The sequence below is a fragment of the Prinia subflava genome, chromosome 1 (genome assembly GCF_021018805.1).
Source record: "Prinia subflava isolate CZ2003 ecotype Zambia chromosome 1, Cam_Psub_1.2, whole genome shotgun sequence".
NCBI classification, from domain to species: Eukaryota; Metazoa; Chordata; class Aves; order Passeriformes; family Cisticolidae; genus Prinia; species Prinia subflava.
The window spans coordinates 77922732-77949392 of NC_086247.1; the positions used below are offsets into that span (position 1 = coordinate 77922732).

The following is a 26661-nucleotide window of genomic DNA, read 5'->3' on the forward strand; positions in this document are numbered from 1 at the left end:
TTTGCTTTCAGATTATTTACTACAAGCTATAACAATAATAATGAAAAAAATTTAAAAAAAATTTTAAAAAGTCAAAAAAATTTGCACACTTTAAAAATACGTATTGTAACTGACATGTACAGAGAAAATAGTTTCATTCAGTGCAACAGCTATGTTGAAAAATCTAGACATAATAGTTAATAGAGCTAAACAAAAAACTCCAAAGTGTTTCGAGACAACCTTGATTTTAGCAACAGCAGTAGCAGCAGGCCTGGGCTTGTAACGTGATGCTCTGACTGATTTCACTGCTCCTGAGGTGCCCAGGTATTCCCTGTTTGGCTGCACCTCTTGCTGGTGTTGTTACTTTGCTCAGCTGCCAGTGAACCCCTCCATGACCAGTATTCCCAGTGGGCAGGCACAGCTCGCCTTTCCTCACACAACAGTCTCTGCTGTCAAAACTGCCAGCAACTTTTGGGCCTGGTTTTGAGCCCAGGATGTTTGATCCACTTCATCCTGTCTCTCATCAAAGGTAGCCTCATCATTTTATTTCCCTTGGTTAATTTTGTTTTCCCGGATCAGTGTTCAACAGCTCTCACAGAAAACATCCCCTTCAGAAAACATCAGAAATTACCTGCCTGGTTCTGCTACATGTGACATGCAGGAGGAAATTTGCACCTCTTTTTCAACAACATAGCAGGACAGGTGACTGTGACTGTTGGGAGGCACATTAGGGGGATGTCTCAGAGATTTCCACCCGGCAGTGGTTCAGCCACACATCCCAAAATGAGGCTCTGAGAAGCTGTAGATCATGTAACAGCGGGATAGATGACTTTCACATTCAGCTGCTGAATTAAAAGCAGACACTGTTCCCCGTTGTTATCTCCTTACAATGCATGCTGTGTCAGCTTTTTCAGCTTTACAATCTTTTCAGATGACAAAAAAATGACATTAGCACTACTGGATTAGGAACACGCTCACTCTTTTGTGAGCTAGTTATTTGGGCTATGGTACCTATATAATTGTCTGTTTGATTGCCTCTGAAAAATATCTTTTGTTTGCTTTCCTCTTCTGCCCTTCAGTACACTAAGTATACCACAAGGCAAAATTTGCCTTTTTTGTTAGAGAAAATCCCCATAAATAAAGCCAGCTTGTATCAGCATTCACTTCTGGACATCACAGGGTATAGGTTTGTACTGAGCTACTAAAGACTGAGCAATTATTATTTCACTACTTTTCTGTCCAAGGGAACATAATAAGGGAAGCTGCACTTCTTAGTGTTGTTCTAATAGCAGGAAAAGACAATTATGACACAAAATGGTGTCATGACAATACAGTCTCAGTTATTTCTTAGCTGTACTTAAGGGATTCTGAGTAAAGAATAAAAAAATTAACATGGTATTCATGATACAATCACAAATCCTCCTATAATATAATCCTATTATTCAATGTCATTTACAAACATATGTATTACTGGGTCTCTGCTATGCAATTTATGCAGAAAAGAGGCTGAAAAGGCCTTTACCTACACTTGAATCTTATATTAAGTTTCCACAACATAGTCCTAGCCCTGATGTCCAGGTCTTTTACAGGCACTTATATCTGATAACAGAAATAATTGCTGCAGCATTGGCTGTTTGCATTCACAATTTTAGTGAATGTATTTCATTTAGAAAATGAGATATAAGAGCACATGGTCATAGATTTTTCCATATTTGATCTATTTTTAGCAATCTGATGATCATTCAGATTCTTTAAAACAAACATTACCGTATAAAATATTGTATCTGGATGAAAAGGAAATGGGACTTAGATGAAGTCAAAGAAAGACTAAAATACTAATTTCCAATTGTTTAGGTTTTTATCAGTTATTTTCAATTACTTGGTCTTTCATCATTTCCAGAAATTCAACAGCAATAAAAATGGGGTCATCCAGACTAATTTGAAACTCTGAAGCAATCTTCAACCCTGCAAGAGTCAGATTTCTGAAGATGTAGTATGTAATTACAGTGCCATTGCCCTCCTGTAATATTATCTTCACAGCATATGGAAACTGTTAAGTGTTCTACTGTGACAACTTACTTTCACAATAAAATAAATGAAAACAAATAATGATACTGTTGCCAGCTAGCAGAAAAACTTCAAGAGAATATAATATATAGCTTGAAACCCTCATTCCTTTCTTCCTCTCCCTCAAATAATAGAATCCTAGAATCATAGAATATGCTGGGCTGGAAGGGATCCCTCAGGAACACTGATTGCAGCTCCTGACCCTGCACAGGACACCCTGAGAACTACACCATGTGCCTGAGAGTGTTGTCCAAATGCTTCATGATCTCAGACAGGCTCAGTCTTTGTAGGGAGGACATTTGAAATTATCAATATATGCTATACATCAAATGAGATAGAAAGACAGTTTTGTAGATTTTTGTGTTTCTGTTTCCAGCAGACATTACTTCTTGCTGTGGACTTGCTGTGACAGTTTAGCATTATTCATTTTTTATTGTCCATTTTGCCTGTGTACACCACTGCCTCCATATGTTATAGAGGTACATTGAAACAGGCCTGAGTAATAGCCTTTTACTCCCAAAGGTCCTGAAAACCTTGCTCTCTTCAGCTTCCAGGAATGATGGAACAGGCACCTCAGACAAACTTACGCAGCAGCTGGTTACGCTGCTCAAACAATTCTGTCAAATTTTGTTGATGGGACTTCTCTGCCAACAAAAACCTTTCTTCTGTTTGCATAAATCTTTTTGAAATGAGTTTTCTAAGTTTGCTTAGAAAGTTTGCTAAGTTTGTCTTTTGGGATGTCTCCCAAAGGAGAAAGCCCTCATTTTCCTCAAACTGGAGTACAAGATTGAACTCTGCTACGAGCTCCCCGCTTTGCTGATTTTAGTCACATATATTGGATGCAAGTCAGGCTATTTTCATGTATAGGTAAGCTGGTAGCAATACATATTGCTTGGTCAGGACTTTTTGTTTCATGTTGAGCAGCAACAACGAAGATGATAAAAATAAATGAGTGATGATGCTGTTGAAGCTTTTAAGCTGAAATAACTGACAGGGCTAATTATTTAGCCCCAAAATCATTCAGGAAAATGAGGCAGAGGTGAGTTAACAATTCATACATGCAGCCTCCGAGTTTCTAAAACAAAGATGGTTCCAAAGTGCACAGTGGAATGAAATCAGAGCTAAGTTAGTGACAGGTAATCAGTCATATTGACTGAAATACAGCACACATTTACACTTCTTCTGACATGATTAGATTAGTTTTAGTTTTTAAGGCTCAAAAGCTGTTCTGCGGTTTGCTTTTTACTTACAAAGAGGTTAGGTGTTTTTTTGCTTGTTTTTTGTTTGGTTGTTTGTGGGTTTTTTTACTTACAAAGAGGTTTTTTTGCTGTTGTTTTTCCACACTTGAAGTTTACCCCATCATTTACCAAAAAGCTTTTCAGGTCTGATAGGAATAGCACATGAAAACCATCATTACTTCTTATCAGCAAAACAACCATTAGGAAATAATCCAGGTTAGCATCAAAGGACTTAAGCTAAATGCATAATAGCCTTCAATCAAACAGCTGTAAATGCTATTTAAACAGTTTTTCTAGTCTGTCACCATACTTGTACTGTGCAAGATTATTCTCTCCTGAATTTTCTTTGTCTGTACTTTTTTCAGCTTTCTGGCAGTTGCCAAAGAATTCCATTGCAGTGGATCATGATAGCATGATTCTTAAAGGCAAAAACATTGAAATAAAAGAATTTATCTCTCTTTCACCTTAATCTTTAATGTTTAATGTCAGGAAAAACAAACAAACAAAAAACCCTAAACCCATAATGTATTGCAATATTCATGTTATCTTAAATTACCAAGGCATTTTAATTTTTATCCTGACCTGAGTTGTAAAGGCAATGATTTATGTCTGTTTAGCTAGAATCATAGGACAACAGTTCATATTTTCTCACTGTGCCTTTAACTACAGTGTAATAGGCAAGGGAAAGGATAATGTTAATCGTTAAGCTCAATATATACTCAATACATTAAACCTGCTAAATCAGCTACAACTGATCAGCCTAATTAATAGCAACATCTGATGCATATGCTCCTAAGACTAGGAGATATGATTTAGCACAGCAGTGAGATGCATTCATGCCTTTCCTAGATGTGGCTCCATTTCCTGCAGAGGGGCTAGAGCATTGTGTAGGGAAAAGAAGCCAGGAGTTGTCACCATGTGCCTGATGCAGGTCCTGTATGATCTGGGATGGGCTTATAAATCTTCAGTTATGGAAAGGCTCCATCCAGTCTCTAACACACTGCTCTGAGTAAGGGTTTATGGCCTCATTAGATGTAACATAACCATGCTTAAAAATTTCTGGTTCTCTTCTGTGGAGTTTGAAGTCTACATCTAGAAAAATGCACCTCTCAGTGCTGCAGGGATTGTGAATGTCCAAGGATCACCAGTAAGGGAAAATGAGCAGAAACAAAAAACATTTTGAGTTTGATCCTTCCCCAGTTTAGGGTCATTCACATGATGGAGCTTCCCCAGAGCTGGCAATTCCTGAGTCAGAACTCCCTGACCTGAGCTACCAGACTGTGTTTTTGAGGCCATCCTCCTTCCACCTTCCTAAAGGGAAAACTATGTTCATTACACTGGTATAATTTTTGTATACTGAAATAGTCAGTTAACCATTTGCTGGTCTTTTGTTGTTATTGTTGTTTTTGTTGTTTTTTCCTACTGATAAGTCGGGTTTATCATATAGCTTTTTAAAAACAAACCTCCTACTTGCATGTCAGAGAAAAATGCCACAGACATTAATATCTCCCTTGCTGGAGCAAGGGTTCAGGAAACGGGAAATATCAGTTAATTTTTATTATCTCAAGATAGTCAAGCTCACAGCTTTTGCTTCCAAAGGATGCTGGTTGTTGCATAGAGAATACTTGTTACAACAGAGAGTACTCTGTATTTCTACAAACAACATAATGTGGAAGTAATTGTAGATGCAGTTGTTTGGAGCCATGCACACTCAGATGTGCGTCCTAATACTCAAGCACTCCGCACAGGAAGGGGTATGGACAGACACATCCTTCTTGGAGGGTTCTGTTTGGCTACATTCACTTTTACTAACTGCAGCTTTTGATCGTGTAAAAACAATTACTAATAAAAAAAACCCAAACCAAGCAACCAGCAAAATCACAACAAACAACAAGCTAAACACCCACTAGCAGGAGGAAACATGCAACTCTGCCTGCTTGTCCTGCCTGCACAAACTGCCATGCAAACTGCTGTACCACACCCTCAAAGACATGCCATGATCCTGTTTGCCCACTCCTGTTTGCCGTGCTCCCTAGAGCCCTCTTTTAATCACCGCTGGCTGCAGGAAGTTTAATAACTCCAAGAGCCAAGTCCCGCATTTTGGCCACAATAATCCCCCTGCAATGTTACAGGCTGGGGACGGTGTGGCTGGACAGTGCCCAGGCAGAAAGGGACCTGGGGGTGCTGGTGACAGCAGCTGGACATGAGCCAGCAGTGTGCCCTGGTGGCCAAGGAGGCCAAGGGCATCCTGGCCTGGACCAGGAATGGTGTGGCCAGCAGGAGCAGGGAGGTCATTCTTCCCCTGTACTCAGCACTGGTGAGGTCACACCTCGAGTGCTGTGTCCAGTTCTGGCCCCTCAGTTTAGGAAGGACATTGAGATGCTTGAGCGTGTCCAGAGGAGGCAATGAGGTTGGTGAGGGGCTGGGAACACAAACCCTGTAAGGAATGGCTGAGGGAGCTGGGGGTGTTCAGCCTGGGAAAAAGAAGACTCAGAGGTGACTTTATCACTCTCTACAACTCCCTGAAAGGTGGCTGTATCCAGGTGGGGCTTGGTGTCTTTCTCCAGGCAGCAACTGACAGAACGAGAGGACACAGCCTTTAACTGAGCCAGGGGAAATTTAGGCTGAAAATTATGAAAAAGCTTTTTTTATGGAAAGAGTGATAAAGTACTGGAATTGTCTGCCCGGGGAGGTGGTGGAGTCACCATCCCCAGATGTGTTTTAAAAAAGATTGGATGTGGCACTCAGTGCTGTGGTTTAGTTGAGGTGTTAGGGCATGGGTTGGATTTGATGCTCTTGAAGATCTCTTCCAACTTAGTGATTCTTTGATTCTGTAATACTGAGGCAAGAATAACACTTAATCTTCTTTGAAAGTCTTAAATCATGTTTGTGTGGTAGCATAGTTTTACCAAGAGAAGAAAACTTTTCATTCTTGAAATTTCTCAACTTTATAAGGAAGAGTTTCTTCCAGACAATATGGAGTTTCCATATTCCAAGAGTGAGGAGAACTTATCAAGTTCCCGAGTAACTGCTTTAATCCTGATGGTATTTTTGTATATGAAAGATTCTTTATCATTTCTTTTTGTGAAAAATCTGACTTTACCAATGCATTCATATGTTAGATGTGTAACTTTGTGTAACTCTGAGGGTTTACATGGCAAATCAGTTCCACATGATCAGTTTCATTATGTATCATAACCAACAAAGAATTGTTCTGTTAATATCCAATCTACTAATTGGAAATTACTACCAAACAAAATAAACCAATGAGAAAAATAATTTTTCATGGGTATAGTTTAAATGTTTGAATCAATTGTTTTTTTAAGTAAATTACATAGTGACTATAAAGAATTATCAAGGTGTAGCATGCTTTATAGACAGAAAAAAGTTTCCAGGGGAAGATGTCTTTTCTTTTACAGAATCCCAGGCACCATGTAATTGGTATTTATCAGGTAGGTCAGTTGGTAATATTCCGGTGATCACACCGTCACCATGAAGTAAATCAATACACTTGTTCCCTCTATAAAATTTAAATTGAAAGATACACATGAAACATTAACATGATTAAAAAGTACATTTTCAAGGATGGGACATAGAGTTTGTAATGCTCTGCTTAACATCCCTGCTTCTTAAATACCTTGCTGGAGCCTTTTCATATTTTCTTTATCATGCTGGCACAAGATATAATAACACAGCTTTTACTACAATTCATTCACTCTTAAGAATATAGTTAAACCATTTACTTCAAGCCAGGTGCTCTAAATCATCTGTATTGGAAGAATAATTTTTCTCTCCATTGACTAAGGAAATTAGGTTCCTCTCTTAAATCGTCCAAGTCACACCTCAGCTGTATCCCTAAAATCACCTAAACAAAGCATGCCTAAGATCTGTATTACTCAAAAAACTCTTTGTGAAGACTTGATTTGTACATACTCACTGGGTACACTTCATGTAATTTCTTTTCTCTAAACTCCATATTTTTTTCTGCATGCAGGCACAGGCTGAGGCCAAAAATTATTATTTTTAAAGATGAAGTTGTGAAATCATCAAGTACAAGTTCATAATAGTTTACTATACTTTGTTTCAAGTTTTGGTTTACTCTATGCAGTTTCCTTAAATGCTTGTGATTTAGGGTGTGATATAGATAACAAAATAATGATACAATAGGATAACAATTGCATGTTTTGCATTTGTATTCTCATATACTTTATAGCAAGTATGCTCAACTTATCAAAGGTGATGTTTATGTTTTACAATTAAGTGTTTAAAGAAAGCTCTCTCTATCAATACTGCTCATTTTACAATGAAATGAAAAGTAGTGAGTGCTTAATTACAAGTCCTTCTCTTGTGAGCACTAGGCAATCACACTTACAAATTCAACAAATTTTCCATAGAAGCCAGTGAGAATAAAACAATTGTCATGAATTCAAGACAAACTTAAAAGATGTATTCTAGAATATTTCTTTTATTTTCTTTTTATTTTTATAGCTTTCTCTATGCAAATATGCTAAAGACGTATTTTGGACTCACAGAAGACAGTCACAAACTGCTCCTACTACTGTCATTAAGAACTCATGAATTGTTGCAAGAACTTGGGGATCCCATTCAATGCTTTTACAAGGAGTTGAGCACGGCTGAAAATCTGAATACAACTGTGGTTCTTAGATATTTTTGAAAAACATGAGCCTAAACTATTGTGATTATAATTAGGTAATTACATATGGTCTGTTTCACTTTATGTTGCCCTGTAGTCTCTAAATTTTCAGAAAGTAAGCTCACTGTGGTTAGAAGCAGGGAGTGTATGTTGATTTCTTGGATGGAAGACCTCAGGGAAAGTGGCAGATAGTGACACAGAAAGTGACACTGTTGTCAGTAAGTTACTTTGGAACCAATTCTCAAAGCATTGCAAGGCAGTCCCATGCTGTTAAATTCGTAGCCTCAGCTACTTTTCAATATCAAAGTAGGCGGAGATTCAAGGGGCTTTTAAGACATACCAAGGTTACTGAGAGTAATTTCATGCATCCAATCTAAATACTCTCTGTGTTTTGAATGAAAAATTTCTTCATCACTCCCCTCAGAAAACACATTGTGGTGGAATGAATGACATGATTCCTGCCAGAGGTTGTTGAACTTATTTATTTACACCTTCTCTATGTAAGGTAGCAGATGTAAAATACCATTATTAATGATATTAATCTATGTTGATAGTTATAGTGTTTAAAAACAATCTGCCTAATCTTTCCGTTAATGATCCATTACCACTTGGAGATGATGATAGGAAAGAAAAGTAATTAAAAACAAAACATTATAACAAATAGATAATATTTAACTTCTAATCACTATTGTGGGCATTTGTATTTCTTGAACTATTGTTTACAGTGCAATCACAGCATTGCATTTTAGCCAGAGAGAAATTGCCTGTATTTTTCCTGGGCTATGGTGTAATATAAAGAAATAGCTATATTTTGGCTGATGATCTGCTTTGCAGCTAAGGGTTCAGTCTCTCTCAGTTTGGAGCTTTAAGCAGGTTTTTGTTTCACTCAATACATACTCCAAACAGTCCTCAGATAACCTTTGCTATTTAAGCATTCTTGAGAGAGATAAAAAACAATATAAGTGAAGCAGACAAAGAATTTGCTAAACATTTAGTGCTTTGAGAATCTGTGGTAATTGAATATCTCCCCCTCTAATTTATTTCTCAGTTTTCTTCCAATTAGTATGCTTTGGCTGGGAATTTAGTTATTCAGTCTGAATAAAATGATTCACTCTTCAAGATGCTTTATGATTAAGAACATGCAACAGTGACAGCTACAAAAAAGAGAAGATATTTCCAGGGAGTTTTTACTAAGGTTACATGCACCTTAGAGGGAAAATCAGTTCCTACTAAAAATGAAGACTTCTGATATGGAAAGGAGTAAGAAAAAATTAAGAGAAAGTTTGAGTAAGTATAAATAGATTTTTTTTAGAGATTAATTTTAACTCCTTTATGCTGGACTCAAATAATGATAGAACGATACTTAACTGTGTAGTACTGTGACCCTAAGAGGGCTTCATGGCCTGGATTGCAAAGCATAGGCTCAAACAACCTACAAATGTACAAAGCAATTTCATGTACCAGCCTTACTCTGTGACCCAGAAGCAAGACAATATAAATGACCTAATTCCATGTTATTAAATACTTTTACCCATACCAAAATAGGTCAATTTCATGGAAAGTGACTGCAGAAAATAGTTTCTGATCCGTATTAATTTCTCCAAATGCCCTGAATTTCTCTGAGAAAGGTTTATTTGGTGTTGGTCAAAACTGTGCCCTGGACTGTTCTAAGACTAACAGTACAGACAACACAAATTTTGATGAACTTTCCCAGACATTCTCATGTTCTTCTTTTGCTTTGAAAAGCAAAATGTAATAAGCCATTGTATATCTTCTTTTAGTCTATGTAAAAATGTCCATAATTTCAAAATGGTGGTGCAGGGAAAAGAAAAATACAGAAGTTTTTTATGACTACCTGTCAAATATGCAATTCAAGTGAGTGAAATAGATACAGCAGGCAAGGACCACTGAGCTGTGTGACAGGGTAGTGGCCTAAACAAGTAAGATGTAAAGAGTTCGTATGGGATGGTGAAAACTCATTATTTCAATATAGCAAAATATGGCCAAACTCAGAGCTGGAAGTGATTCAGCAAAGTATAAACTCTTCACAGTGCTACCATTGGGAAAGAAAAATAAAAAACACCTACTTGTGAAGTTGAAGGAGGAGATGGCCACAATCTAGTTATGTGATGAAAATGAGATCAAGGATAAATATGTGTCTCTCACAGGAGAGTGGAGACAAGAATGCATGTTGAAAATAAGGATATACAGGATGAGGAAGAAAGAGAGGCCAAAGGAAAACGAGACAGGTGAGAAAGAAATGCAAATAGTACAGAGGTGTGAGACTTGGAAGGAACCCAGAATAAAGAGGAGCTACTCTTGGTTCTCCTCTGATTCCTGTAAGAGCCCTGTGCAAATACTGGTCAGCTGGTATTTATTATTGTACTGTTTTGACTGTATTTTTACTGATGCTAAAGCAGTAGTGAATCAAAGGTATTGGGGCTGTTTTCATGATTGACTTGCATTGCATGAGCCCATTTCTGGAGCCTTTACATTCCTATCTTCCATCACTGTTTGAAATGGTTGATTAAAGTATATGTTTACCTCTAAAATGAAGTTTTAATTTACTCAAAACTCACAGGTAAATGAAACAGATTTGCATAAGATTTTTTGACATCAAATAATGTAATTTTTATTTAGTCTTGGTTTACAAGACCAAGCTGGTGCTTTTTTCCTTTTATGTCTTATGGCGTAATGGTTAGAAAATTAAAGATGGAGAAATCAGGATTTGACCTTCCCTCCATTTCTGATTCAAAGCAAGTTCTGGCTCAGTCTCACAACTAATCTCTGCCTGCAGGATAGTCTGCAATGAATCTGTTTACCTGTCCTGTGCAGGTATCTCTCAATAGGTACAACATAAGTAATTAGTTGCTGAAACTGAATTAGGGCATCTTGTCTGCCTGGCAAATTCCTTAATCAATGAAAGATGGACTCATTTTCATTCTGAGAGCCAACAAAGATACAAGTACTGTATATAAAGCACAACTTTAACAGAACCAAGAGAAGGTATACTTCCATAGCTAAATTACAGGGAGTAGAACAATTTCCCAGAAACTCATGCAGACTTGTTAAAATGCTTAATTAGGCACATCTGAACCTTAATCCTGAGTAAGTTTTCTACCTAAAGAAAAGCAAGTTTTCTGGTTCTAAATTGTGCAAGTAAGGAGGAATAAATCTTCCTTGCTTATTTTTAAATCAAATCTCTGCTTTCATTATTTAAATTTTTTAGATTAGTGAACAGAGTAATTTATTAATCACATGATGTTTTCCTTTAGATTTCTAATGCACTACTGGGTGGGATTTGTGTTGCATTCTTCTGAAATCTTTAAAAGTAGATATCATTATCTCTCATAAGCCACTCATCCAAAGCAAAGGATTAAAATATTCTCCTTTCTGTCTCTTGTGGACCAGATATCTTCCTTGCACTCTCCTTCTGAATCAATTTTTCATTATAATCTGAGATAGACTTGTTCAAAGCTACTTGAATGGAATCAGCCACATTTAGTTTACTGAGTTAAAAACTGACCAAATTTAATCTAGTAAAATGTAGGATAATTAATGAATGTGCAATTTCTGTGATGTACTAAGCTTCCAATAATATATAAATAAGTAACTATGATAAGAATTTTGAATCTACAAAGTGTGTATGCATAAGTATATTTAGACAGGCTATTCCCAGTCCAGGACTTGGTTGTTTTTTCTTTTTAAATATTTCTACAGATTATAGTCCTTGACAGTATGCCTATTAAAATAAGCTGCAAACCAATAAATAATTACAGAAAATAGATGCAATCTAAAGAGTAATAATACACAAAGACTATTCCTAATATATAATACCTATGTCTCTATAATAGATCATGCAGTTAATAGATCATTCAAGTGCCATGCCAAGGTTATATTTACTAAGAGAACAAAGGGCTAGTTTGTGTTTGCAAATGTCTTTTTCACTTACACTCAAACTCCTGGAATTGCATAAATGAAAGATGTTTTCCTGTTTGTTTCTGAATTCTCTGTTTTATGAACTTTCCTCTCTAAGATTATTGTTTCCTCTGCTCTCTCCAATAGAGGATTTAATATGTTCTGTGGAATGTACTGTACTAGCCACTGGTGAAAACCAAATCAAATTACCTGCAAACTTCTACAGATGGACTGATGTGTAAGGTCATGGAAATGATCCTTTAACCTTGCATTAGTTAACACATCACTGCCAGAAAGATGAATAGCTGTGTTTTTGTTTCCAAACATGTTAGTATTTCTGGAAATTTGCAAACTATCTTGATGAATTTCACTGAGATACTTTTGGAAAAACCAATGACAGGAAAAAAAAAAAAGAAAAAGAAAAAAAAATGAGTCCCTTGTGATGTCTAGGCCTTGCTCTACAGCTATCTGAATATTTTAAATGTGGTTGCAAAGCAGCCCTGAGATAATGGTTTCTGACCATCAGAGATGTATTTTTTTAAAAAGCTAAGACATGCCCAAGTAGACAAAATTCAAATATCGGGTTCAAAGATTAATTAATTTCTCTTCTATTAGAAAAAACTTTTAATCATTCTCTCACAATATTGACTTCTGCTAGCTGGAAATGATGTGATAAAATGTAGCTTTATCCAAATAGTTATTTTGAGTTCAAGAAAGCAAATTTAGGAGGTTTCACCTTAAAAAATACACTCCTTAAAAAGAAACCAAATTTATTGCTGACTTCAAAGACTTGAAATAGTCTTGTATTTGCTAATATCAGAATAAAAACTGTATCAATTATAAAATTCAATTGTATTTCTTCTATGTCAGGGCATTATTCTCCAGAAGTATATTTATGTCACATTAAAATAAAAAGACATACTATTTCTTTGACTAAAATGATTCACGTTTGCTTTTATTGCTCAGCATACAAGGGTTTATTTCTCTAAATTGCATTCACTGTTACTCTGTCAGCAGTGAACAAAAGAAAGAGACTGGGAAACTAAAGCATATTAAACTTACAGAATATTAATCCACCACTTCACTTAATTGGTTTGATTCCATAAAGCATAATTTATACCAAGTAATTATACAGTTCTTGTCATTTAAATGTTGAAGGAAGTATAACCCATCCATTTTTTCTTGAAGCTTATTTTAAGAATTGGAAACAAACCACTGCTGTCCTGGCAGCTTGCTGAGACTGGTCCACTGCTTGATGAGCTAAATGTTAGTCCATTAGCTTTCAGCAATGGTGTGCTGAAACGTCTTTTTACATAGCCAGCTACCATGTACATAAGTAGCTGAGAGAGAAAGGCCATCAGTCCTCTTCTGGATCAGCATGCATTCCTACATGTACACAGCTTTTGTCCAGTCCTCGCTGCACAAAGACAAAGGTATATATGTGTTATACCAAATTTTTGTTCAATTGCTTGAGCATTGTTGTTATGAGTCTTTTTTTTTTTCTTCCCTCTTGTTTTGGTAAAAATCAATCTTCAGTATGAAATATTTATTTTAATATTTACAAAAAAAATCTGTCTTTAACAATGAAACATACACAGCAATGCAGAAAGCTGCTGTACTAATGAAGAGCCAGGAAAGACAGAAAACACTTCTGGAAGTAAATTTTTATTAATAAAATAATTTAGATTATTCTTTTCCTACTAGTTTTTAAGAAAACATCCATTTACTGGAGTGTCAGTTCTCTGAAATGTGGGCCAATAGATACCTGCAGGTCAAACGATTCTGACAGAAATATATGTTCAGAAGTTTCCTCTCTGTTACATTCCTCATTACTAGGAGACATACAAGGTGGGAGTTCCCCGCTGAATACGTTCAAAAGCACAGGTTCTAAATAAAAAATTCCATATTCAGCAGGATAGTCAGTGGTTTTTCATCACTGGTTGCTGATAACCCATCCAAACCTGCCTGTCTCCTTAAAGGACCCTCAATGAGATGAAGGTGTTTCATGACACTTTTTTTTGCAAGCTTGTAATGTATTATTTATCAATGTAACTCCTTGCAAATATTAATAATATATGTTCTCCTACTTCTGCTGTGAAACCTTTTTTTTTTTTTTCTCCAGCTTTACTAAGTTCAGAAAATAAATTTAATCTTTATCCTGTGAAATTTAATATTGTTTTATTTTATTGGGTGATCTATAGCATGTCTTCTTTGGCATAAGTTCTTTGCAAAACTGTGGTCCTGATTATGTGATGCAAAAACATTAACCTAGCAGCAGTTTTTGTTAAAGGACCTTTAGTCCTTTTCTTCAGTCTGGGTTTCCTGGCTTTGCTGACCAATGATGAGCCATGGGATACTGGAGGTCTCAATCCCAGCAACACCTACAGATCCTGACCTCTTGGCAGGCCTGAACTTGGCACCTACACAGACCAGATTTTAAAGACTTATTTTTCACATAAACTAAAATTCTACACAAGTGTCCTTTTACCTATGGTAGTCAAGCAAATGGCAAACTCCATTTCCTGACAGGTAATTATTTTGAATCACTGCAATGCTTTCAAGGAAAAAAAAAATGAAAAATAGAGCTGCTATTTTCAGCATAGAATTCATACTCCATTTTTCTCTCTTAGTTATTTTGTTTAGCTGTAATTAGCCTTGTGAATTTCAGGCACACTGCATATCATCTCACACACTGCTTAACCAAACAGGGCTGGCTAAGTAAATCCCCATTGATCGAGACTGTTGCCTGTAACACATGCAAAAAAAGTAAAAGGCTTGACCAATACACTGGAGTCCCCACACTGACATTTTAGCTTGTAAGCCACGTTAAATATTTGTTATTTTCAATATCAACACAAACCTCTAATCTTATTCTCCTCTGTTTTGTTGGGAGTCACTGCTGTAATCTGTCTTTTGTGACATTTGATATAATAGAAAGAAACGGTTTTCAACTTTACTAGCACTCAAAGTACAGGACAAGCTTGGTCTCTTGTGTGTGATTTTTTTTTGCTTCTTCATAGCAACAATTGGGCAAAGATGTCATAACTGCAATTCATGCATTAAATGAGACCTGGAGGCTATGTTCTTCAAAGAGGATGATATATTCCATGATTTCTCTGTTTCATGAAAACCATGTGACATTATGTAAAAATTGTGTATTTTTGCACCACCACAGTAGATGAAAGCATATAATAAAATATAAAATACTAAGGCCCCTAAGAACAAAGGAGGTAAAATATACAACTGAAAACCAGAATGGGAGTGAGGCACTGGGCACATGAAGCTTGCCAATGTACTGAGTTTTCAGTCTCCAGACAGTTACATTATTTCCTGTTGCACCCATGGTACCCTTCCAGCAGCAGAGGTTCCAGCTGAAAGGAAGGAGCAGATTGCAATTGTGGGCAGTTTAACAAGCACTGGGGATGAGGACAGTAGGAATGATGGTACAAAGAGGCCCTCTGGGATGACTGGCGTATTGATCAGGTTTGGAGCATCCCACAAGCGCTTTGAGAACATGTCATTAAAAGGAGATACCATGGGAGGTCTGACAAAATAAAGAAGTCTTAAGATTGAAATTTAGGCTAGCAAATGAAACCTGAAAATAAGGACATTCATAACAGCAGAGTTTGAACTCACTATGTACAATCAGAGTAGAAAGGCAGAGCTTTAAATGACTGGCTGAGAAGAAGTGGTGAGGAGAAGTGATGCACTGTATTGGAATGTTGTAGCACTTGTTAAAGAATAGGAAAAAATGCAAAATTTATTTTGGTCATGAGAAAAATAAGCATATGAAAGTTTAAAAACTTTTGTATGACCATTGTGATACATAGTGAAAGGTTCAGGAGAATTTTCAGGTGTTGGAAAGCAAAAAATTAGAAAAAAAAATGCAAAGATATGCAGTTCAGAAAAAGGGTGCCATGATGACATTTCTACATTCTTCACTGGAGAAAGACTACAAAAGGAGATGATAGTCCAGTAAGAAATGCAGAAGTGGTAGTCCATGCAGAATCAAAGTAGAGACCAGTAAAGAGGAGAGAGAAAGCCATAATACAAAGCCAAGGATTAAAATGGCAACTAGTACAGGTAACTTTATAGCCTAATTCTAAACAAAAAAAAAAATCAGCATTATACCTGTGTTCAATATCTGTGGGAAAAAAGCGAATCAGGCAGCATATTATCAAGGAGCAAAATATGAAGGAAAGCCACAGCAGACTTTATTGGTGGAGGAATAATGAGGATTGTGAAAGGAATCTTTACAGCTAAGACTTAAAAAAGAGGACAGTATTAACATTAGCCATTCAGGAAAACTTCCCTAGTTATTCTATATTTTACAACAACTATAATTAGTTTAAATACAATATTTGTGAAGGAACAATAAAAACCAGAATTACAAGATGCTTGTATTCAGTTAAATAAATAATAAGAAGAAAGTGAAAATAAATAAAACTGAGGCATATTACTATGGAAATTCTAAATGGGATAGCAGAGACTTAAAACACTGCGGGTGGTGTGGATGCTGTCTGGGGATATCATTTAGAAGACCCACAGCAAATGCACATATCCATTAAAAGGCAAATCTGTAAGGACAAACAACATAGCTAATAAAAGCAAGAACACATCTTTCAAAAAAATGAAGTTGTGTCTCAGAGAGGACAATAGAAAGAACCATAAAACCTGCTTTATCTATAAAACCACAATAAAGAAGACGAAAAATGAGTTTGAATAAATCTCTGCAAACAAGCTAATAATAATTATCTTTTAAGACATCTGGAGACAAAAGCCTGAGAGGAATTGTGTAAAGCCAGCCCAAAACTGAGATACAGAAATACTCAGGGAAGATAAGATCACAAATGTAAAACTTAATACATTTTTTTTCTTTATTGTTAGTATAGAAAAAATGTGGATTTTTTTTTTTTTTTTCTATCTTAGAACTTTATAGAGGACTCAGGAGAAGGTTAAATTAGCTATAGAAGCAGTTGTGGAACAAACAGACACAACAGTAACAAATCATTTGGATTAGCTGTTACATGCCCAAGAGTCTGAAGAATGAAATAAGGGAACTATTATGATGTGCAATATTTTGCTTCAAACCACTGTGGCACAAGAAGGCTTTAAGGTATAATATAACATTGTTTTTTTGGGTTTTTTTCCCCCAAAAGTTCTCTAGGCGGTCCAGGGGAGCTAAGGATGGATATGACTGACATGTACAGGCAAAACAGTAAGAACAGATTCTCTCAACTCAGAGAGAATTTCCCATACTGAAAAAAAAGAGAGATCAACATATTCTCTAAATAAAGCTGATATTTTGAAGTGCTTTCTGATTTCTTTGAAGAGGTAAACATGCAGGCAATTATGTAAAGATGGATTCAAAACAAATGAGGGGAAACAGTTTGTTGTATGATATATGATTAATTTGTGTATACTTCTGACAGAAGATGTGGACTCTGAAATTTAACATAAGTTTCAAAGCAATGGGGCAACTTGCTGCAAGAAAAATTCATTGAGGGTTTTTAAATACAAAGACATCATTAGAACTAAATATAATTAGAAAGTAAGGAAGTTTTATGCAGTATTGCTCAGCTTGTTTTATGGATACCACCTAGAAATGAGTGCAAGAGATGGAATGGATCCTTCTAGTAACATGATCTTTCTTACATGCTTGCAAAAACACAATACATTTTCTGACTGAGTAAAGGAAGAATTTTTATATGAGAGAAAACTTCATAGCTGCAGATGTGGCTTTCTACCTATGGAGCATTCATAATACATATAGTGGGATTCCAATTCATGGGCAAGGAAGAGATGCAAAGTAAAAAGCTGCCATGATCTTACTGCAGATTCATGCAATATATTATAATACAAATTTGTCTTACTAATGAATTGTAGAAGCTAATTATTTTGGCATAGTTATCAAGATTTATGCTTGATTTGTTTCTGCATTTTGAAGGTATGGAATATACAAAACTTCAGGAAATTTATGAGACAAGTGACAATGCTCCTAATCATACACAGACTATGAAACTCTTTTAATTAGCATACTTCTGAAAAGCTTCATTTAAACTAAATGACATGAAACATAATAAATTATCAGTGAATAATCACTGTTTTGAGGCTGTAAGTGTTTTCAGGGACAGATATAATCTTCTGGGCCAAGACATATAAAATCTGTTCCTGAGTATCACAACAGTAACGCTTAGCATGACCTAGCTCTGCCTTTGGTACCTGGAAGTCTCAGGTTATAACCTTTTGTAATTTGAAGGGGCTCATGCTGTTTCCCTTGACAAAATATTATTTCTAAAATAATATTTATAGAGTAAATGAAATGAACTCTTAGGCTCAGTCTGGTTTTGTGGAATCATGGTATATATCCTCTTAAACATTCAACTCATATTTTCAGATTGAGTTTTATATTATTTTAAAATAATATAAAACAGGATATATGATTTTTTTAATTTTTTTTTTCTCATATACTGTTCTTCTTCCAGGATCTCAGTTTCTTATCTACAGGACTTTTCCAAATTAATACTTTTAGTCATGCTTATTTGAAAATCAGTGCTTTGGAACAGTACATACTCTTAGGAAATCTGGGTGGGTTGTCGTTGACATCCGTGAGAGTGATGTTTACGGTGGTAGTACCCGCTAGTCCTCCCAGCTGCCCTCCCATGTCCTTGGCTTGAATCAGAACTTGATATTGTTCTTTCACTTCTCTGTCCATATTTGGCAAAGCTGTTCTTATTACACCTGTGAGAAGAAAGGGGGAAGAAAAGGTGCAAATAAACAAAGGCATGTGATTGTCTACTCCTACAAATTAATACTGGATTTTTGAACCAGGAATAGAATTCTTCTGAATGCGTTGATGAGAGGAGGTCACATAAAAACAGGCAAATAACTCAGGCTTTTCAAAAGGATTGTCACCTATTCAACCACTCAAAATGACTGTTTTTTCTTTTCAATCAGGACATGAATGGATGAAAGAGAATGAAGTGTTTTCACTAGGGATGTGAATGCTGTGATCATAGGTTTGCCACATCAGGGATGAGGAGCTGCCTTGTACAGAGTAAGGCAATGTAGGAAGAGGTGGCATTGCATTGCAGAGCCTGCCTCTTCAATTGTTTCCAACCATTCACTTGACAATAAATTCAAGTTCCTGTAGGCAAAGGCAATGTCCCTCTGTACAAAAGGAGGTCTTTATTAGAAGACTCTTCCTTTCCCAGAAAAAGTTTTCTTGATATAGCACAAACATGCAGTGAAAATTGGAGAAATTTCCTTTAATAAAAAGTAATTTAAATACCACAGTAAGACATGACTTTTCATCTTTAGTGATTTTGCATAGCTGCTGTCTAAGCAGATATGCCATAATCTCCCTTTTGATATGCTAAGAATATATAGAATGAAAGGAAGACTTGGAGAGAAAGAGGGGGAGAGAAAGGGAGAAGTACTACTGAAGACACAAATTGTCTGATGAGGTTGTATAAAACTAAAAGGTTTGGGGTACTAAAGGATTTTTCTTGAAATCAAATACGTAGAAGAAAATACCTGTCTTCGTCAAAATTTTACAAAAGTGAATAATATTGCAAAATGCTATTTATTCAATAATGGTTATCAGAAAATGTCTAAGTGCACATTGGTGCAGATAACATGCAAAATTGAAAAATAAACCAACTGGAAGCATGATTTTCCTGGTTATTATTGGTTTCGAATGTACTATTTTCTAGTATTAAACAATTTGATGTTTTTTAGCAGTTTTTACCTGGTGTTAAAATGGGTCTGGAATGGCAAGAAGAAAACTTTAAGGACTGTTCTTATTTTTTATCAAATAACCACTGCTTTCTTAACAAGCCAGAATAGGAACCATTAACTTATAATACTTCTTCAGAGTCTAGAAATAACTTGGACTTAAATCTGCTATTTCTGGAACCTATTAAAAATTCTCATTGAATTGAACTCTATAACAAGTTCTTTTCCTGCCACCTGTAACGTGATGATAACGACAACATTATTAGGAATCACCATTTTCTGGCCTCAGGTAGGTACTGTACATACACAGTATGTACTATAATGCACTCAGTTTGCTCCAAACTGAAATCTTGAACTATAAAACTGCAAAAAAATTGTTCATATTCTTGAGATTCAGAAAAACAATATTTTTGCAAATAGAATGAATTTTACTAGGTTTCCTCTTGAATCTCTTAATCTTAATTAATGCTTAATTTGGCATTGTGGAGACTATATGTTCCACAGTGTTTTATAACATCCTTGGTATGTTCATTCCAAGGAGAAAAGACCTTTGGGAATGAAAGACCTCCTGTGTTACACTAACAAAATGAAATAACATAGATATATAGAATCAGAATATGCTAAGTTGGAAGCCACCCATCAGGATCATTGAGTGCAACTCCTGTCTCTGCACAGGATACCCCAAGAGTCACACCATGTGCCTGAGAACATTGTCCAAATGTTTCTTGAACTCTGTCAGGCTGCAGCTGTGGCCATTTCCCTGGGGAGCTGTTCCAGCGCGCAACCACCCTCTGGGTGAAAAATCTTTCTCTGATATCCAACCTAAACTTCCCTGATTCAACTTGATGACATTTCCTTGAGTCACTGGTCATGAGAGAGAAGAAATCAGTACCTGCACCTCCTCTTCCCCTCAAGAGGATGTTGAAGACCACAATGAGGTCTCCCATCTATCTCCTCTTCTCCAGGCTGAACAGACCAAGTGACCTCAGCTGCTCCTCATACAGCTTCCCCTCAAAGATTTCACCATCCTCATGGCCTTTCTTTGGACACTCTCTAATAGTTTAATGTCTGTTTTATACTGTGGCACCCAAACCTGCCCCCAGCACTGGAGGTGAGGCTGCCCCAGCTCAGAGCAGAGCAGGACAATCCCCTCCTTTGCCCACCTGGCCATGCTGTGCCTGATGCCCCCAGGACAGGGTTGGCCCTCCTGGCTGCCAGGGCACTGCTGCCTCATGTTCAATTGGTCATTCACCAGGACATCCAGGTTCCTTTACACTGTACTGCTTTCCAGCCCCTCATTCCTCAGCCTAATCAGGGTTACCCCCTTTCCAGCTGCAGAATCTGGTACTTTGTTAAGCTTCATACTTCCGTGATTACTCAGCTCTCTATTTTGTCAAAAATCTGCAGGACTTCCCTGCCCTCAAGGGAGTAGACAGGTCCTCCTAATTTAGTGTCATCAGCAAACTTACAAAGTGCTCCTTGCAGCCCTGCGTCCAAGCCATTAATGAAGATGCTGAAGAACACTGTGTTGAGGATGGACCCCTGCAGAACCCCACTAGTGGCAGGACACCACTCTGATGTTACCCCATTAACTACAAAACCCTTCGTGCCAGACCCATGAGCCTGTTGCTCACCCATCACACCATGTGGTGTTTACCCATCTGTGTGCTGGACATTTTGTCTGTGAGACATGGTTTCAAAAACTTTGCTGAAGTTCAAAAAGATTGTAGAAAAAAAGACAGAAAAAACTGAGCATGGGCACACAGCAGGTTGTGAAGTAAAAATGCAGTTTGTCTGGTTGATATAGGTGGTCTGGGTACAACTAAGTGGCTTTCTCAGAAATGTTCCAGGGGTTTTTCAGAAAATGAAAAATGAGCTATCACTCCAGTAGTAAAGTTCCAAATCACCCACTGTTTATTCCTGTCTGGAAGTGCAAAGTCATGCCATATATTTTTCTGGAAAAAAACTCTTTATCTTCAGAAAAAAAAAATCAAAGAAAATAATTTTTATGTCTAGCAATTCATCAGCAATTTCCCTTTTTCTGCCTACTCTATTTCAAAGGCTGAGACAAAATATTGAGAAATATTATTTCTTCCAAAATCAGTTCATATGAATGGGACAAATGTGAATTAGACTTATCTTACCAGCAAAATAGAAGAATAAAATAGAGATAGGAATCCATGGGAAGGAAAGCGCTACAAATGTTGGTATTTCAACTTCAGCATCACAAATAATATTTAAATTTAAATCAAAGGGCTATTAAAATGTAGAGGCCTTACGTGCATATAATGGTGTTCTGAGGTTTTGTATATCCTTTTACCTTAAGATTTTACAATATTTTTCAACTGCAGAACCAAATAACTTTGATTTTATTTTTTGTCTTTTCAGATGACATCAATATCAAATGTGTAGAAAAATATGGTCTCCATGAGATCACTGAAAACTGAAAATAGTATGTATGGGACTTGGGCCATAAGATTTGCTTTCCAAAGTTATTGCCCCGTAATTCATCAGGACATCACTCACTTTCGCGGAAGAGAAAACACAGGTTCCAAAAAACCCCTCCTGCATAAATATTAACATCAATACTCCTGCTGATACCAATTTGGATTTCAATAACATAATTGAATTATATTCTAACATAACTGTCAGAAGATGGACTGGAATATCAAGTCTAACAAAACCTGGTGACATCTAGCCATGGATAAAAATATTGACCTCATAAACATATCAGAAATTTGGATGGAAATGACATTTTGATGGTGGAAATGGACATTTCCATTAAACAAGTGAATATATAGAGGAAGTAAAAGAGAGGTTATCTGTTTTAAGACAAGTTTTCATGTTCAAAACCCCCTTACATTAAAAGCAGAAGAGCAGTTTTATAGCATTTAAAGGTACCCCCCACACATAAGATTTGAGGCCTTAGAATGTGCCATTCAAACAGCTGCTCTCCAGAAGGTATTTTACGGCATTTAACCTCCCTGAAATAGCAATAAAATCTAACTCTCCTACTTCCACATGATTTGCTTATCTCCAACAAAAAGATGGAAAAAGATTAGAAAGTCAATAAAGACAAGGAGTAAAAGGGCAGCTATGACATTCAGACCCATAGAGGTTAAAAACTATTTAAGTGTACTAGTTTCATATCAGAGTAAATGTGAAACACCAATTAGGAGTGCTTTGAGGAAGGTGTATGTGTAAAGTCATGTGCTTGACAAACACAACCCTTATTTCACACAAAGCTATGGTTAGTGGTTTCACTGTTACTACTTTGCAATGGGATCTTGAGCAAGAAACAGAAATTTCCACAAGCATACAACATCTGTGCAGTAGAACTTAAAGAAACAAACAATGTTTGGAACTGTTTGGGAAGGAATAGATAACAGAAATGCTATTAAACAGTTGTATACATCCATATCAACTGCCTTCCTGTATACCGTGTGCACTTTCTCACCCTGAGGAGGAGAAGGATGATTATTTTTATGGAATGTCTTCTGTTTAAAGAAGTTTTCAATCTAGAAAAGAGTAGATTGAGGGAGAATATAAATAGAAATTAACTCTTCACTGTCTTATGCAATGTGTGTGGTATGAAACAAGTTAAGAGATACCCCTTGTTTAAAAAAAAAGAGCAAGAGGAGATGGTTCTTAACCAAATAAACTTTGGCTGTGAAATTTCTAGTCAGTGGGTATGCAGCTACTGAACTACTGGACAAGTCAAATCTACTGGGAAGTGGAAAAGTTGTGGGGGAGAAATATTTTAATACTTTCAGACTTTTAGTTACTTTGACCCTCAGTTACCCTGCAACTTCATAAGAATAAGTTCTAGTTTTCAAAGCAGAGTATTACAAGGGTGCATCACTAAACACTCTTGATCCCTCACTAGATCTAATCACTTTTGGGAACATGATACAGAGCAGAAACTTAGTACAGATGTTCATTCAATAGCTACAATAATACAGGGTTCTTTAAATAACTAAAAGATTGTGTCGCAAACTTGTTTCTGGAATTCAAGAGCTGGCAAAACAAGCCAACATTTCTGAGTTTGTCATTGTACAGAAATAGCCTGCTTTCCCTTTCCTGTCAAAAGCACTCAGGACAGATTTCTGGCAGCAAAACTCTGCAGTGAAAAACTACTGTATAAACTCCTCAATTATATAATAAAGAATTGGAAACATCAGATCTATAGAACTGCCCCAGACTTCTGGACTTTAAAATAAATCATTAAGCACCATCCTGTGCAGTGTTATTCACATACTGTTTACCTCTGGAGTCATGGTTAGACCCGTGAGTAATTCTCATAATATGAACTTTCTAATGTAAGACACCTTACAGCATACTATTGATGCTTGCAGAAGCATGAATCTATGTGCTTTTTTTCTTGTACAGGATTTTAAACTACGCTTGGTTACTGTTTCACCAATCTTCCTTTACAACTGTGTCCATTCTTTTAGCACATGAGTAATTCATTCAAGAAAATAGCCATGTTTGTATGATGTTCCAGGGCTAGTAGGGTGCAGGCCATCACCTGTGGTTGACTCACTACTGAGTAACAGATGAGAGCATATGACAAAACCATTCAAAGTGCCATGGGAAAAATAATTCCTCCATATACCATTAACAGCTACTCTTTTTTTTCTTGTGCAACTCGTACTAAAACTCCAATTTTGGGTTCAGTAAAGCTTTTTCTTGCCACCAAATTTATACCCATTCTTTACAAAACTAAAATGAAAAATTAAGTATAAAGGCAACTACTTTTTTTCCCCAGACACCTGAAGAAGTTTCGAGGTTCAGTTTGAAAAGTAAAGTTGCTCACCACAAATTGCAGTATGATCTCCTGCTAAATGGAGCATGGAGCAAAGGAATGTGTACATTGGAGATGGTGCACTCACAGCCTTACAACGCTGCACCATCAGGGCTAAAGGCCCTGAATCTGACATTCAAGTACAGCTACATTGGAAGGCAAAACTATTTGCTGAAAGGAGCATATGGATAGCCACAATGTGTGTCACTCACCATGTACATTATTGCTTCCTCAACTGAATTACTAAATATAGAATCAAGAATGACATTTAGAAATATAGGACAAGATACTCAATTAACATGTCTGCCACCCTCCCAAATACTTCAGTCTCTTTAAACATACTATCTTTTTCTGCTTACACATCCAGTAACCCCAAAGATAATATGCCCCAGGAAAAGAGGAGGGAAGGAGGCAATTAGCTGTTCAACAGTCTCAAATTAGTTCAATATAACAAAACAATAAGTGCTGGAGAATTTCTGACTGTATGTTCAGCAAGTAAAAATGCTGAGAAGATCCAAGTTAGAAAACTCAATCATCAGGGGAAAAAAAAAAAGGATACATATAGAAAATAAAGCTTTATCTGTAAGGAAATGGTAAAGCATTGAAAAAATAATCATTTGGTGTGGCCATATTTTAGATATTCCAGGACTGATTAGAGGAACATATTTCTTTTGTTTCTACAACACATTGTAATTCATAAAAAGCTAGTCAATACTCAAAACTGAATCATGTGGAAAATTACTCTCCTGGATTTTGGTCGTATCAGCCAGGTCCATATTTATTCATCGATGCTGCCTACATGAATAATAAAAAAAAAACAAAACCAAAAAAAAACCCAAAAAACCCCAAAGCTTAAATCTTCCACTGTTGCTGATAAACTATTTACCTGTCTTGGGATCAATGGAGAAATACGGCTGCCCCTGAAGAATGCTGTAAACCACTCTAGCACTGTTTCCATAAGTGGGATCGTCAGCATCTGTCGCCTTTACTTGAAGCACATATGCTCCTGCAAAGAAACACAGGTAATCATATTTTTGTCATAGAGCAGTGACCAGGGATATTTCAGACACATTAGCTCAGTCGCCAGTGTATTCTGTTGCAATTCTTGTTCCACTGGAAAAAAAAGATGAGAATAAAACTGTTAATTCTTCAGTTCCATGCTGAAGAGTATCTAGGTAATAGCTGAGGCATAAAGGAGAAGAAAGGGAAAGGTATCCAGCATCAGAAGATACTTATAAATAGTTTATGATGCATGCATTATTTGCAAAACTTTTTATGTAACACATACAGGATGGAGGTTTGGGAAAACTTAATAATAAATTTTGAGAAAGGATTATATCCCACAACTTTCTGAAAAAGTAGACAACCATGAAAATAAAATATGGGAGTTGCCTTTTAAAAAAGTGTCTGGTCAATCAGCTCCTCAATCTTCAGTAAGAACAAGTGAACCAAGCTCTAAGTACATTAAAGGACTGCACTGCAATCTCCTAAAGTTGGAATTCATATTCCTACTGTAGAATGAAATTAGGGGTTTAATTCAGGTAGTTGTCTTCAAAATCCAGACTTGAGTGGCTTTGCCCTTCCAATAAAGCTCAGTAAGAAACAGAAGTACTGTGGAGGAAGTACACCTTGTCACTTCGTTTTCAGGCATAACTACAGACTAGACCTAGTGCAGTTTTCCTTACATTACAACTTAAAACAGACCAATGGAGCAAAAGAAATGCACATGAAAGCAGAAAAATCACTGTAAATGGAAACAGTTCGCAGCAATGTCTTGTTCCTCCTGCTAGTTACTAATCTAGTTACTTGCATTTCCTCACTGCATCATAATTAAAATAGTTTTCAAACTATAATCTTCAGCAAAACAAACCACCACATTGTTAGACTTTCCCGTGAGCTTTGAAGAATTGTTTCCTATGATCTTCTGTGCAATTCAGTGTGCACCACCATTCCTGTTTTAAGCAGCATTGTGTATTTGGAGGTAATTTGACATTTTTTCAAGAATATCCATGGAATACTGCAGGAGCTTTAAGACTGCTGGTTTTTCTGCAGTGAAAATCAGCAAGTTTTAAAGAATGTTCAGAATTGGAAAAGAACCTTAATGGACTTTTTGAAGTTTAGTTCTGGGCGTACCTCACCGAGAGATATTCCACGTGAAAGGTCATATGACTTAGGCAGGAAAGTAACACCCAAGGTTAATTGGAGGATAATTTTTTTCAGTGCCCAGCCCATGTAATCTTGTCATATGAGGACTGACAATGGTG

The 26661-nt window shown here is 36.5% G+C and overlaps 1 protein-coding gene across 3 annotated transcripts in view; it reads right to left on the reverse strand.

The window, feature by feature from the left end:
- CDH12 (cadherin 12) overlaps positions 1 to 26661 on the reverse strand; it is a 535924-nt gene that overhangs the window by 50378 nt on the left and 458885 nt on the right. For all 3 annotated transcript variants that reach the window (XM_063400437.1, XM_063400419.1, XM_063400429.1), the window contains 2 exons: positions 25284 to 25403; positions 18430 to 18597 (listed from right to left, as the gene is read on the reverse strand). In XM_063400437.1, coding sequence (XP_063256507.1) covers positions 18430 to 18597; positions 25284 to 25403 — 288 coding nt within the window. The remainder of the gene's footprint in view (positions 1 to 18429; positions 18598 to 25283; positions 25404 to 26661) is intronic.